Source organism: Silene latifolia, chromosome X (assembly GCF_048544455.1).
Source record: "Silene latifolia isolate original U9 population chromosome X, ASM4854445v1, whole genome shotgun sequence".
Lineage (NCBI taxonomy): Eukaryota > Viridiplantae > Streptophyta > Magnoliopsida > Caryophyllales > Caryophyllaceae > Silene > Silene latifolia.
The window spans coordinates 37,049,306-37,064,112 of NC_133537.1; the positions used below are offsets into that span (position 1 = coordinate 37,049,306).

Genomic DNA, 14,807 nt, shown 5'->3' on the forward strand with positions numbered 1-14,807 from the left:
GTAGATTCTTTTGTTGATTGTATGAGGAGTTGTGTATAATTGCATGCGTAGTATGTTATAATGTTGAGATTATGAAATTTCGTAGTATGTTGGGTTATGTGAGATAACATGCGGGTAGTATGTACGAGTCTGCATGACTCGATCGAGTAGGGGGTACTCGATCGAGTGGGTGAGGTACTCGATCGAGTGGGTCTGACTCGATCGAGTGGGTATTTTGACGTTTTTATAACTAGAATCGTGTTTTTGGGTACTCGATCGAGTACATAGGGCACTCGATCGAGTAGGGGGTCACTCGATCGAGTGGCTAGGCTACTCGGTCGAGTATATCAGAGATTAGAAGGTCTGTTTTGGGTCTGGAGTCGGGGCACTCGATCAAGTACGTGGGGCACTCGATCGAGTAGGTTTAGGCACTCGATCGAGTGGGTTCTGAGCAGGGTGTTTTCGTGTTTTGGGTTATAGTATGTATGTTTATATCTACCTTTTCTTATATAGTTTCAAGATGCCGCCAAAGAAAACCGCTTTGTATGCGAGAGCTGAGAGCATGAACATTGACGATGTAGTTAAGATGTTGGAGCATCAAGATGCTCTTACGGAGGCCCTAAAGAGAGTGGGGAAGGATAAGGAGGTTGATCACTCTAAGATCAGTCTTTATATTGCGAGGTTTAACCCAAAAGAGTACAAGGGGACCGGGGAGCCAATTCTTCTTGACAATTGGCATCGTGAGATGGAAAACATTCTGGATCCGGTACATTATCCTGATGAGATGAAAGTAGAACAGGCTGCATTCTACTTGAGGGAAGCGGCTGGTGAGTGGTGGGACAAGGTGAAAGTGAGTGCTAGAGAGATGTATACGGCGTGGGTGCCTGCTATACCTTGGGAAGAGTTGGGAGGGCTATGAGGAGAGAGTTTGTACCGAGCATGTGAGGAGTAAGTCGAGGGAAGAGTTTGATGGGTTTAGGATGACATCCGATATGTCGGTTCTTGAGTACTACAAGCGGTTTAATGAGAATTCTAGATATATCGAGGACATGGGTTTGAGTGAGGAAAACCTAGCCGAGATTTAAGAGGGGTTGACCCCGGGATCATGGAAAAGTTACCCGTGGGAGTCCTTGCGATGTTAAGGAAGCTTATGAGAGGGCTGGGAGAGCTGAGAGGTTGGTGGAGATGGCCCGAGAGAGAGGTAGTGAGAAAAGGAAGGCTGAGAGTGAGGGTGGTGGCCAATCTAACTACAAGAAAGGTAACCATAGTCAGGCTAGAGCGTTTTCTTCTGGCTTGGGGTTTAGTGTTGGGGCTTCTTTTGGGCGAGGCCGTGGGAGCGGTAGTGGTAGTGTAATACCCCGCATTTTAGACGGTAGAATTATATTAAAATGTGTTTTAAATGATATTTAATAATTTAATTAATTGGATAATAAATTTGTAAGACGGAAATAAAATATAAAATAATTAAAATGGAAGAAATGTGGGTCGTGGGCACGGGTAAGCCGTGTATGTTGAGTATATAGTCGGGATTGTAATTATATATTATTACTAATACTAATATGGGAGTAATTAAAAAGAAAAGGAAAAATAAAGGTAATTGCTTTAAGGAATCTTCCTCCCTCTTTCCTTCCCACACCTATATAAATAAGCTATTATATCTACCCATAAGCATACAAAAACATAAAAACACAATAATTGATCTAAGGCAAGGGAGAGAAAGATCTAAGGGAGAAAAATAAGAGAATTCATCCAATTATTGTTATCTCAAGGTAAGATCGTCTCAATTTATATTTATATAGTCGTATTTAATTAAATTATCGTTTAAACTCCGTATGGACCACCGTGAACCGTGTCGTTACCCTCATTAGTTGGCCTTGACCGTGGGGATGCTAGTGGGACCTGTCATGGCTGTTGTCGACCACCGTGGAAGGCGGATTTCGCGTCTAAAGTTATGGTTGTCGCGGATTTAAGACGTGTTTTGTGACTTACTGGTTGGACGAATAAACACGGGACTTGGGTGGCTGGATAGCTCGGCTATGGGCGGTCTTAATGGTGGTGTCGGGGTGGCTTGAGGTGGTGGTTGGTGAGGTGAGCTGTCGGTTGTGGTGTTTCACGCGGGTGTAAGCTGTTTAGGTGGGTTTTGAGTCGTTTGGTGGGTCGTGCGTGGGTGTAGCAGGTGGTGGAACCACCGTGGGTCAAGGGAGACCACGGTGGTGGCCACGGGTGGTCATGGTGGCAGTAGGGTGGTGATTTAGTTGGGTTTTGTGGTTTTCGTGTCGGGGTTTTGGGAGCTGTTTAGAGCGGGGTTTTGGGGCCTGTATAGGAGGTTTCAGGTGGTGGTTAAGGGTTGTCGGGGTTGGCCGTGGTGCAGGCTAGAGCGTGGTAGGATTGGGTGGTAGTGTCGGTGGCTAGGGGTGTCGCAATGGGCTGGTCTTGGTGAGGGGTTTGGGACTCGGTATTTTGGTGTGTCGTGGTGTTTGGGTTTTGTTTTCACGTGGTGTACGAGATTGTATGGGGGTTTGGGTTGCTTTGATCCCATTTGTTTATTAAGTCGGATTTTTACGTAATCTTTTACACGGGAAAATAATTAATTAAATTAAATTATAATTAATTAAACTAATATAATGAATTGAATAATTAATAATTAAGTTATAATATTTTGTTTAGGTGACGGTTTTGAAGTGGAGTATTTCTGATTATTTTATTGGACTGCTTTATTGGAATTGCCGATGAGGTAGGTTATCTACTCAACTCGAATATGCATATGGGTGTGATTTATTAAATAATTGTTAGTTGTAATTGGTTGTTGATTGTTGAATGTTGTGTTTGTTAATTTATTATTATCCATATTGTATATTGTATTGATGTTTTGAAGGCCCGGTCCAAGGGTGGCAGGTAAAATGAAGAACCGGTCCACGGGTGGCGGTATATAAAAGGGTGTCTCGGGATTGATGTTGATATTATTTATAAGGGTGTCTCGGGTTATTGATAAGGGTGTCTCGGGTTAATTATATGGGTGTCTCGGGTTGTGTATGGAGGATGTGTGGAGATTTGGAGTTGTGATGGGGATTGATCATTTACATGTTATTCTGTATTATTGTTGTAATGTTCTTGTTGTTTAGATATTCCTACTCAACCGTTGGGTTGACCGTGTATTCGTTAAACACCTGTGATGAACCAATAATTGGGGAGCAGATTGATTTCAGGTAATTGAGCAGGCTTAGAAGGGGAGCTGAAGGGCGAGAGGATATGGCATTTACTTAGCTGTCTAGATCACCTTAGAAGGACAAACAATATTTATTATTCGTATTATTTAGTTTTCCGCTGCAGTTGTATTTATTAATTTAATTATTTATTTTGAATTATGTAATAAGGCCATTTAAACATTATATTTATTTAAAGTACCGTGGTTTTGTTTACCTTTGTATTCACTACCTCAGGTAACTGAGATGGTAACACGTTCATTTATCTAGGAATGCCTAGTAAAGGCTCTTAAATAAATGAGGGTGTTACAAAGTGGTATCAGAGCGTAAGTTCCTCAGGCCTAAAACAAATGAACCCAATGAATTTAGGATGAGTCTAATAAAATGAACCCGGGTAAAAACTGTTAGGAGCCCCTTAAGGCTTGGGATGAGTTAGGGGCCCCCTCACACCAAACTTCTGGCCCTTTCAGTTTTGAACCGGTCACCTTTGAGAGAATTGAACGAGTGGGGTAAATAGAGAATATCTTATGTCTTAAGGGACAATTATCTGTCTTAAGATAGAAATTTCTAACCTTGTTGCAGGACGCGGATTGAGGTAAGTAATATATGATGGCATTTTGCCTAGGGCCGTGAGAATTGGAGTAACTATTGGGATTTGTGTTGAAATTTGGGTGATAATATGCATCAAATAGTGAATTGAATTATTTGGTTGAAATTATATAAATTGATTCGAATTAATAGCGTGAATTATTAATTATTAATCTACATGAATGGATGTTGTGTGAATTAGAAGTATTATGTCTAGTGATATGCGGTTATGTGATCCCTAAGCCATGATTAGTGTAGTAATTTAATGATTAAGCAATAAGTTTTGTGGGTGTGGCGGTTTTGGACGGTTGTGCGTCACGTGGTTGGCTGGCTTTAGGCTAGTCCAGTCAACCACATGTTGTTTTGTTTGCAGGTGTATTAATTAAAAACCTTACGCCTAAATTCCTGAGCAAAGGCTTATGTGTGTATTTTATTTCCATTAACATCAGAACCATGCCTCCAAAGAAGGCTACATCTACACCTACACCCACTTCTATGTCTCAAGAGGAGATTGATCGTCTGATTGCTATGAATGAGGCCTTGACAGCTGCGTTGAAAGCCAAGGGGTCAGTGCAAGATTCGGCTAAAGTGAGTGCTTCTATTGCGAGGCACAATCCGACGAAGTATGATGGTTTGGGAGCACCTTCTTTATTGGGAGATTGGCACAGAGAATTTGATAATCTTTTCGAGCTATTGAAGTGTCCTGCGGAAATGCAAGTGGATCAGGCTGCTTATTATCTAAGAGGGAAAGCTGGTATGTGGTGGACAAGAAGCAAGGAGGCTGTGAGAGAGGCCGCTGCAAATAGTGGAAGTGATTATGTGAGGTGGTCGGGGTTCAAGAAGGTTATGAATGCTGTGTTCGTTCCAGAGCACATTAAGAGCAGAATGAGAGCAGAATTTGACTCTTTCAAAATGACAGATGAGATGACAATGGAGACCTACTATAATAAATTCATGGAGCTATCTGAGTATGTTGCAGACTTAAACTTCAGTGAGGAGATGTTGGCACTTAGATTCGAGAAGGGGTTGACCACAACTATCAAAAAGAGGCTGGCAGCTGGGCAACCAAGCAACATGGATGACGTGTATCAAAGAGCTGGACATGCCGAGAGGATTGCAGATATGCTTAAGGAAGAAAAGAAGGAAAAGGGTGAGAAGAGAAAGACTGAGGCTGCAAGTGAGAATACTGGGAATAAGAAACAAAATGTGAATCCATACCGATCTTTTTTCTCCAACAATGGGCAGAATGAGAATGGAAACCGTGGAGGTTTCGGTAGAGGAGGATCTTCGGGAGGCGGTGTGCTTACTTGCTTTAGATGTGGGAAAGTGGGTCATAAGATTGCTGATTGCAGAGTTCATGTGGGAAGTCAAGAAAGGGGTTTTGTAAATGTGAACCAGAGTGGAGGCTATCTCGATAGATTAATTACGATAGATAGGCTGGTTCACCAAAAAACACGGGATTCTTTGATTTTCTTTATTTGAAAATCTATAAATAGCCTCTTCTCACTGACGTTCCTTTACCTGACCAAGAATCTTTTGTGCGGCAAAAAGAAAAAGATTTTTTAAACAAACCCGCGCCATTACTGCTGGAGTGGGGCTCGGCCTTCGAACCGTACGCGATCCAAGGGAATGACTTTCAACAGCCGCAGCTTTGTTTGAAAGTCTGGACTCGAGTTGGAATTCTTTGATGAGGAATGGGCCAGACAGCTTCCCAAAGAAACCGACGCTGTTCAAGAAAGTAAAATCTTCGTACTCCTATGCAGAATTATGGGAATTATAATCCAAGATCTGGTGGTGGCAATTATCAGAGGAGCAACAACAATTATTCCAACCAAAATCGCTTCAACAACAACCAAAGCAATAATTTTCAGAAGATAATGAACAGTGGAAATCGTGAGAATGGGCCAAAGATCGCCTAGCCGAGTGGAGCTAAGAGCAGTGGGAAATTATTTATGATGGGAAAGGAAGCTTCTGAGGAAGATGCTCATGTTGTCACTGGTACATTTCTTGTTAATTCTGAGCCTACCTTTGTTTTGTTTGATTCAGGAGCTACCCACTCTTTTATTTCAAGTGAGCATGCTAGGACTTTAAATTTGAAAGAATATGATGAGATAAAAGACCTAGTTGATATACCTTCGGGGGATTCCATACCTTGTAGTCGTGTGTTTAGAGATGTGTCAGTTAAAATTGGGGAAGCTATCTTTTTTACCAGTTTAATTGAATTTCCTTTGGGTGGTTTCGAGGTAATTTTAGGGATGGATTGGTTGAGTAAATATAAAGCCTTTATAGATTGTCACCAAAAGAAAGTAACGTTGAGTGGACCTAAAGGAATAAAAGTGTCTTACAAGGGATTTGTAGTTAAACCAAAAATAAAACTTATCTCAACAGTTACCTTAAAATCTTGTTTGAGGAAGAGAGGTGAGTTGATCTTGTGTCATGTGAGGGACACATGAGAGGAGGTGCCTGGGGCGGCATCTATACCTGTTGTGCAAGACTTTCAGGATGTGTTTCCAGATGAGATTCCAGGGTTACCACCTTAGAGGGATATTGATTTTGGCATTGACTTAAAACCTGGGGCGGGACCAATTTCTAAAGCACCTTATAGGATGGGACCTAAAGAGTTGGAGGAGCTTAAAAAGCAGTTGGAGGATTTGTTGGATAAGGGTTATGTAAGGCCGAGCGTGTCACCTTGGGGAGCACCTGTGTTATTTGTTAAAAAGAAAGACGGGAGCATGAGGTTGTGTATTGACTATAGAGAGCTGAATAATGTGACTATCAAGAATCATTACCCTTTGCCGCAGATTGATGATTTATTTGACCAACTGAGTGGGACTGGAATATTTTCTAAGATTGATTTGAGGTCGGGGTACCATCAGTTGAGAATTAAGAACGAAGATATTCCAAAGACTGCATTTAGGACAAGGTACGGACACTACGAATTTGTTGTTATGCCATTTGGATTAACTAATGCACCGGCAGTCTTCATGGACTTGATGAACCGTGTGTTTAGTCCCTATTTGGATCAGTTCGTGGTTGTCTTCATCGATGATATCCTGGTGTATTCAAAGAATAAAGAAGAGCATGAGAAGCATTTGAGGATTGTGTTGCAGACCCTGAGGGAAAATAATCTTTATGCTAAGTTGAACAAGTGTGAGTTCTGGTTAGAGAAAGTTGCCTTTCTGGGACATGTGGTGTCTAAGGAGGGAGTGTCAGTGGATCCAAGCAAGATTGAGGCAGTGTCCAAGTGGGAGAGACCGAAGAATGTGGGGGATATTAGAAGTTTTCTGGGGTTGGCTGGCTATTATAGGAGGTTTGTAAAAGACTTCTCAAAAATAGCTAAGCCTTTGACTACCTTGATGAGGAAGGAGAATAAGTTTCAGTGGGATGAGAGTTGTGAGAAGACATTCCTAACCCTGAAGGAGCGCCTGACTACAGCTCCTATTTTAGCCTTACCTGAAGGGAGTGAGAATTTTGAAGTTTATACAGATGCTTCAAAGAATGGTTTGGGATGTGTGCTTATGCAGAATGGGAAAGTAATAGCTTATGCCTCGAGACAACTGAAGCAGTATGAAGCAAACTATCCAACTCATGATTTGGAATTGGGAGCGGTGGTTTTTGCCTTGAAATTGTGGCGTCATTATCTTTATAGAGCTAATTTTAAGGTATTTTCTGATCACAAGAGCTTAAAGTACATTTATACTCAGAAGGAGCTAAATATGAGACAGAGGAGATGGATTGAGTTAATTGGAGATTATGACATGGAGATAATTTATCATGAAGGGAAGGCTAATGTGGTGGCGGATGCACTTAGTAGGAAATCTGTCCATGCTTTGTGTACTGCCATGTCTAGGATGATTTTGCGTGAGGAAGTGGAAAAGATGGGCATTTCTATGATCAAGAAAGGAGAAACAGTTGGGGATTTGACCATTGAGCCAGAGTTGTATGAAGAGATTAGGAAGAAGCAAGAAGGAGATGCGAGAGTGGCGCGGTGGAGAGAGGCTGTGGGTGAGGCCATGGTGGAAGGCGGGAAGAAGCGGTTCCACATGGGTAGTGATGGTAGTTTGAGGTTTGATGGGAGATGGTGTGTACCTGATGATGAAGAATTAAAAAGAAAGATTTTAACTGAAGCTCATTCTACTCCATATTCTGTTCATCCTGAAGGAGATAAGTTATATAAAGATTTGAAGAAGACTTTTTGGTGGCCTAAGATGAAGAAAGAGGTTGCTGAGTTCGTTGCTAGATGTTTGGTTTGTCAAAGAGTGAAGGGAGAGCATAAGAGACCACAAGGTAAAGTTCAGTCCTTGGATATGCCTGAGTGGAAATGGGAGAGTATTTCGATGGATTTCATTGTGGGGTTGCCTAAGACTCAGAGAGGGAATAACATGATATGGGTTATTGTGGATCGATTGGCTAAGTCAGCTCACTTCATTCCTATGAAAGATACTTGGAATAAAGCTGAGTTGGCTAAAGCTTATGTCAAAAATGTGGTGAAGCTTCATGGTGTCCCAAAGGATATTGTTTCTGATCGTGATTCAAGGTTTATATCTAAGTTCTGGCAAGAATTGCAATCTTTGATGGGGACTCAGTTGAAGATGAGTACAACATTTCATCCAGCTACAGATGGTCAGACTGAGAGGACTATTCAGACCTTGGAGGATATGCTGAGAGCTTGTGTGATGGAGTTTGGTGGATCATGGGAGGAGAGGTTGGATTTGATTGAGTTTTCGTATAATAACAGTTACCATGCTAGTATTGGCATAACACCTTTTGAGGCATTGTATGGCAGGAAGTGCAGGAATCCTGTGTGTTGGGATGACAGGGCAGATACAGTTGTGTTGGGACCTGAGATGATATAGGAAATGGTGGAGCAAGTGCACATTATTCGTCAAAAGATGCGTGCAGCGCAGGATAGACAGAAAAGCTATGCAGATTTGAAAAGGAGTGATATAGAGTTTGATGTGGGAGATAAAGTGTTGCTTAAAGTGTCTCCTATGAGAGGTGTGATGAGGTTTGGGAAGAAAGGAAAGCTGAGTCAGAAGTATATTGGGCCATATGAGATTTTAGACAGAGTTGGAGAGGTAGCTTACCGTTTAGCATTACCTCCGGCTTTGGATAGAGTGCATAATGTTTTCCATGTTTCACAATTAAGGAAGTATGTGAGTGATCCTACTCATGTGCTGGAGCCTGAGCATGTTGAGATTGATGAGCAGTTATCTTATGTTGAGGAGCGTAAGGAGATTTTGGATCGAAAAGTGAGAAAGACTCGTAATGGTGAGACTGCTCTAGTGAAGATTTTATGGTCTAATCATAAGGTGGAAGAAGCTACATGGGAAGCTGAAGCTGCTATGCGAGAAAAGTATCCTAGTCTTTTTGTTTGAGTTAGTTGGTTACGGGGACGTAACCCTTTTTTTTAGGGGGATAGGATGTAACATCTCGTATTTTATAACATTTTTAGGATAAATTTAATAATAAAAGTATCTTGTGAAGGATTTAATAAGAAATTTAGTTGGAATTTATTTGAGATATTATTTCTGTTGTTTGGGTATTTGGTGAACTTCGGGACGATGTTCTTTTTAAGGAGGGAAGACCGTAATACCCCGCATTTTAGACGGTAGAATTATATTAAAATGTGTTTTAAATGAAATTTAATAATTTAATTAATTGGATAATAAATTTATAAGACGGAAATAAAATATAAAATAATTAAAACGGAAGAAATGTGGGTCGTGGGAACGGGTAAGCCGTGTATGTTGAGTATATAGTCGGAATTGTAATTATATATTATTACTAATACTAATATGGGAGTAATTAAAAAGAAAAGGAAAAATAAAGGTAGTTGCTTTAAGAAAACTTCCTCCCTCTTTCCTTCCCACACCTATATAAATAAGCTATTATATCTACCCATAAGCATACAAAAACATAAAAACACAATAATTGATCTAAGGCAAGGGAGAGAAAGATCTAAGGGAGAAAAATAAGAGAATTCATCCAATTATTGTTGTCTCAAGGTAAGACCGTCTCAATTTATATTTATATAGTCGTATTTAATTAAATTATCGTTTAAACTCCGTATGGACCACCGTGAACCGTGCCGTTACCCTCATTAGTTGGCCTTGACCGTGGGGATGCTAGTGGGACCTGTCGTGGCTGTTGTCGACCACCGTAGAAGGCGAATTTCGTGTCTAAAGTTATGGTTGTCGCGGATTTAAGACGGGTTTTTTGACTTACTGGTTGGACGAATAAACACGGGACTTGGGTGGCTGGATAGCTTGGCTATGGGCAGTCTTAATGGTGGTGTCGGGGTGGCTTGAGGTGGTGGTTGGTGAGGTGAGCTGTCGGTTGTGGTGGTTCGCACGGGTGTAAGCTGTTTAGGTGGATTTTGAGTCGTTTGGTGGGTCGTGCGTAGGTGTAGCAGGTGGTGGAACCACCGTGGGTCAAGGGAGACCACGGTGGTGGCCACGGGTGGTCATGGTGGCAGTAGGGTGGTGATTTAGTCGGGTTTTGTTGTTTTCGTGTCGGGTTTTTGGGAGCTGTTTAGGGCGGGGTTTTGGGGCCTGTATAGAAGGTTTCAGGTGGTGGTTAAGGGTTGTCGGGGTTGGCCGTGGTGCAGGCTAGAGCGTGGTAGGATTGGGTGGTAGTGTCGGTGGCTAGAGGTGTCGCAATGGGCTGGTCTTGGTGAGGGGTTTGGGACTCGGTATTTTGGTGTGTCTTGGTGTTTGGGTTTTGTTTTCACGTGGTGTACGGGATTGTATGGGGGTTTGGGTTGCTTTGATCCCATTTGTTTATTAAGTCGGATTTTTACGTAATCTTTTACACGGGAAAATAATTAATTAAACTAAATTGTAATTAATTAAACTAATATAATGAATTGAATAATTAATAATTAAGTTATAATATTTCGTTTAGGTGACGGTTTTGAAGTGGAGTATTTCTGATTATTTTATTGGACTGCATTATTGGGTTATCTACTCAACTCGAATATGCATGGGTGTGATTTATTAAATAATTGTTAGTTGGAATTGGTTGTTGATTGTTGAATGTTGTGTTTGTTAATTTATTACTATCCATATTGTATTGATGTTTTGAAGGCCCGGTCCAAGCGTGGCGGGTAAAATGAAGAACCGGTCCACGGGTGGCGGTATATAAAAGGGTGTCTCGGGATTGATGCTGATATTGTTTATAAGGGTGTCTCGGGTTATTGATAAGGGTGTCTCGGGTTAATTATATGGGTGTCTCGGGTTGTGTATGGAGGATGTGTGGAGATTTGGAGTTGTGATCGGGATTGATCATTTACATATTATTCTGTATTATTGTTGTACTGTTCTTGTTGTTTAGATATTCCTACTCAACCGTTGGGTTGACCGTGTATTCGTTAAACACCTGTGATGAACCAATAATTGGGGAGCAGATTGATTTCAGGTAATTGAGCAGGCTTAGAAGGGAGTCAAGGGCGAGAGGATATGGCATTTACTTAGTCAGTGTCTAGATCACCTTAGAAGAACAAACAATATTTATTATTCGTATTATTTAGTTTTCCATTATGCAGATTGTATTTATTAATTTAATTATTTATTTTGGATTATGTAATAAGGCCATTTAAACATTATATTTATTTAAAGTACCGTGGTTTCGTTTACCTTTGTATTCACTACCTCAGGTAACTGAGATGGTAACACGTTCATTTATCTAGGAATGCCTAGTAAAGGCTCTTAAATAAATGGGGGTGTTACAGGTAGTTGGGGGATGACCTGCTTTGGCTGTGGCGGTGTAGGCCACAAGAGACATGAGTGCACGAGTGTACCGGGAGCTTTTCAGAGATCGGCTCAGGGGGGCTATTTTCAGGGGCCGGCACAGAGTTATGCGAGTAACAGACCGGCTGGATCATGGTCTAACCGGGGAGGTCAGAACAACCAGGGTTGAGGTAACCGCAATGGCGGTAATTCTTATCAGAAACCAGCTACGAACAACAACAACAATCAGGGGTCGGGTGCTAAGCCGACCACTTCAACCCAAGATCTTGTCCAGGAGATGGAGAAGACCAGTGGAAAGCTGTTTATGATGGACAAGAAAGCAGCTGAGGATGACGCACATGTTATCACTGTTACTTTTCTTGTTAACAGTATTCATACCTTTGTTTTGTTTGATTCGGGGGCGTCTCACTCGTTTGTATCTTCGAGTCATGTTAAACGGTTGGGTCTGAGGGTATATGAGTCTGTAAGTGAGAAAGTTTTTATACCTTCGGCTTCGGGTGAGTCTGTATCATGTGGGAGGTTGTATAAATATATATCTATGATAGTTGGGCAAGTTGATCTACCAGTGGACTTGCTAGAGTTTCCTTTAGACGGTTTTGAGATGATAGTCGGGATGGATTGGTTGGGTAAGTACAAAGCTAAGATAGACTGTCATCAAAAGAAAGTGTCTTTGAGAGGTCCTAAGGGTTTTAGTGTGTCTTATCGTGGGTTTGGGGTCAAACCCAAAGTTAAGTTGATTGCAGCTGTAACCTTGAAGTCCTATCTAAGGAAGGGATGCCCTTTGATCTTGTGCCATGTGAGAGATGACCGGATAGAGAGTCCGACAGTTGATCAGATACCAGTGGTGGGTGAGTTTACAGATGTCTTTCCAGAGGAGATTCCGGGGTTGCCACCGAAGAGGGAGATAGATTTCACGGTCGAGTTGAAACCGGGGACGAGGCCAATCTCTAAGGCACCGTAACGGATGGGCCCTAAAGAGTTGGAGGAGCTCAGGAAACAGTTAGATGATCTGATAGAGAAGGGATACATTAGACCAAGTGTATCACCGTGGGGAGCACCAATTCTTTTTGTGAAGAAGAAAGATGGGAGCTTGAGGTTCTGTATAGATTACAGGGAGCTGAACCGAGTGACGGTGAAGAACAAGTATCCTTTGCCAAGGATAGATGATCTGTTTGATTAGTTGAGTGGTGCACCAGTCTTTTCCAAGATTGATTTGAGGTCGGGATACCATCAGGTGAAGATTAGAGAGGTGGACATACCAAAGACAGCTTTCACGTCAAGGTATGGCCATTATGAGTATGTGGTGATGCCTTTTGGGTGATCTAATGCGCCGGATGTGTTTATGGATTTAATGAACAGAATCTTCAGACAGTTTTTGGACAAGTTTGTGGTGGTGTTTATCGATGACATCTTAGTCTATTCCAAGACTAAGGAAGAACATGAGGAGCATCTGAGGATTGTGTTGCAGACCTTGAGGGATCATGAGTTATATGCTAAGTTTTCCAAGTGTGAGTTCTGGTTAGAGAGAGTTGCCTTTCTGGGGCATGTGATCTCTAAGGATGGGGTAGTTGTGGATCCGGCAAAGATTGAGGCAGTGACCAAGTGGGAAGCACCAAAGAATGTTGCTGAGATCATGAGTTTCTTGGGTTTAGCTGGATATGACAGACGGTTCGTGAAGGATTTCTCCAAGATTGCTAGACCTATGACAGCTTTGATGAGGAAAGAGAACAAGTTTCATTGGGATGAGAGTTGTGAGACGGCGTTCCAAACATTAAAGGAGCGTTTGACCACAGCTCCTATCTTAGCATTGCCTGAAGGGAGTGAGAACTTTGAGGTTTATACAGATGCCTCAAAGAATGGGTTGGGATGTGTGTCAATGTTGTTGCAGATGCTTTGAGTAGGAAGAGTGTACATTCTTTGTGTACAACTTTATCTTTGATGAGGTTGAGAGATGAGGTGGGGAAGTTTGGGATACATATGATGCAGAGAGGGCATGCCATGGGAGATTTGACGGTGCAGCCTGATCTTTATGATGATATTCGAGGTAAACAGGTGTTGGATCCTAAGATGGTAGAGTGGAGAGCTGGATTAGAGAAAGGGACAGTGTCCAGACTCTCTATTCATTCAGATAATAGTTTGAGGTTTGATGGGAGGTGGTGTGTCCATAATGATGAGGAGCTGAAAAAGACAATCATGACAGAGGCACATTGTACACCATATTCAGTACATCTAGGTGGTGACAAGCTATACAAGGATTTAAAGAACACGTTCTGGTGGCCTGGGATGAAGAAAGAGACAGCTGAGTTTGTGGCCCGTTGTTTGACATGCCAGAGAGTAAAAGGGGAACATCGATGACCACAAGGTAAGATTCAGTCTTTAGAGGTACCTGAGTGGAAGTGGGAATCCATTTCTATGGATTTTATCGTGGGTTTGCCAAAGAGTCAACAGGGTAACAACATGATATGGGTAATAGTGGATCGACTGACCAAGTCAGCTCATTTTGTGCCAATGAAAGATACATGGACTAAGGCACAATTAGCTATGGCTTATCGGAGGCATGTGTTGAGATTGCATGGAGTCCCTAAGGACATAGTATCTGACAGAGATGCGTGGTTTATCTCAAAGTTTTGGAAAGAGTTCCACGAATCTTTGGGAACGACTTTGAAGATGAGTACAACATTTCATCCTGCGACAGACGGTCAGACTGAGAGAACAATCAAGACTCTTGAGGATATGTTACGAGCTTGTGTGATGGACTTTGGTGGTAGCTGGGAAAAGAGGTTATATTTGATCGAGTTTTCTTACAACAACAGCTATCACTCTAGTATTGGCATGGCACCGTTTGAGGCCTTATATGGGAGGAGATGTAGGAGTCCGATTTGTTGGGACGACAGTGCTGAGGTAGTGGTTCTAGGACCAGAGATGGTACATGGGATGGTTGAGCAGATTAAGATGATCAGAGAAAGGATGAGAGCGGCTCAGGATAGACAAAAGAGTTATGCAGATCTACATCGCCGGGATATTGAGTTTCAGGTTGGGGATAAGGTTCTTCTGAAAGTGTCTCATATGCGTGGGGTTATGAGATTTGGGAAGAAAGGCAAGCTGAGTCAGAAGTTCATAGGCCCTTATGAGATCTTAGAACGGGTTGGAGAGGTTGCTTATTGTTTGGATTTACCAGCTGCGTTGGAGAGAGTGCATAATGTGTTTCATGTGTCCTAGTTGCGCAAGTATGTGAGTGATCCGTCACATGTATTAGAGGCAGAGAGCATAGAACTAGATGAGTCCT

The 14,807-nt window shown here is 42.0% G+C and overlaps 1 protein-coding gene across 1 annotated transcript; it reads left to right on the forward strand.

Annotated features, from left to right (window-relative positions):
• The first annotated feature begins 8,629 nt into the window (after positions 1-8,629).
• Positions 8,630-9,148, forward strand: LOC141617198 (uncharacterized). Its single transcript, XM_074434380.1, has 2 exons — positions 8,630-8,768; positions 8,835-9,148. Exons 1-2 carry the CDS (start codon positions 8,630-8,632, stop codon positions 9,146-9,148), a joined length of 453 nt encoding a protein of 150 aa, XP_074290481.1.
• Positions 9,149-14,807: the final 5,659 nt, after the last annotated feature.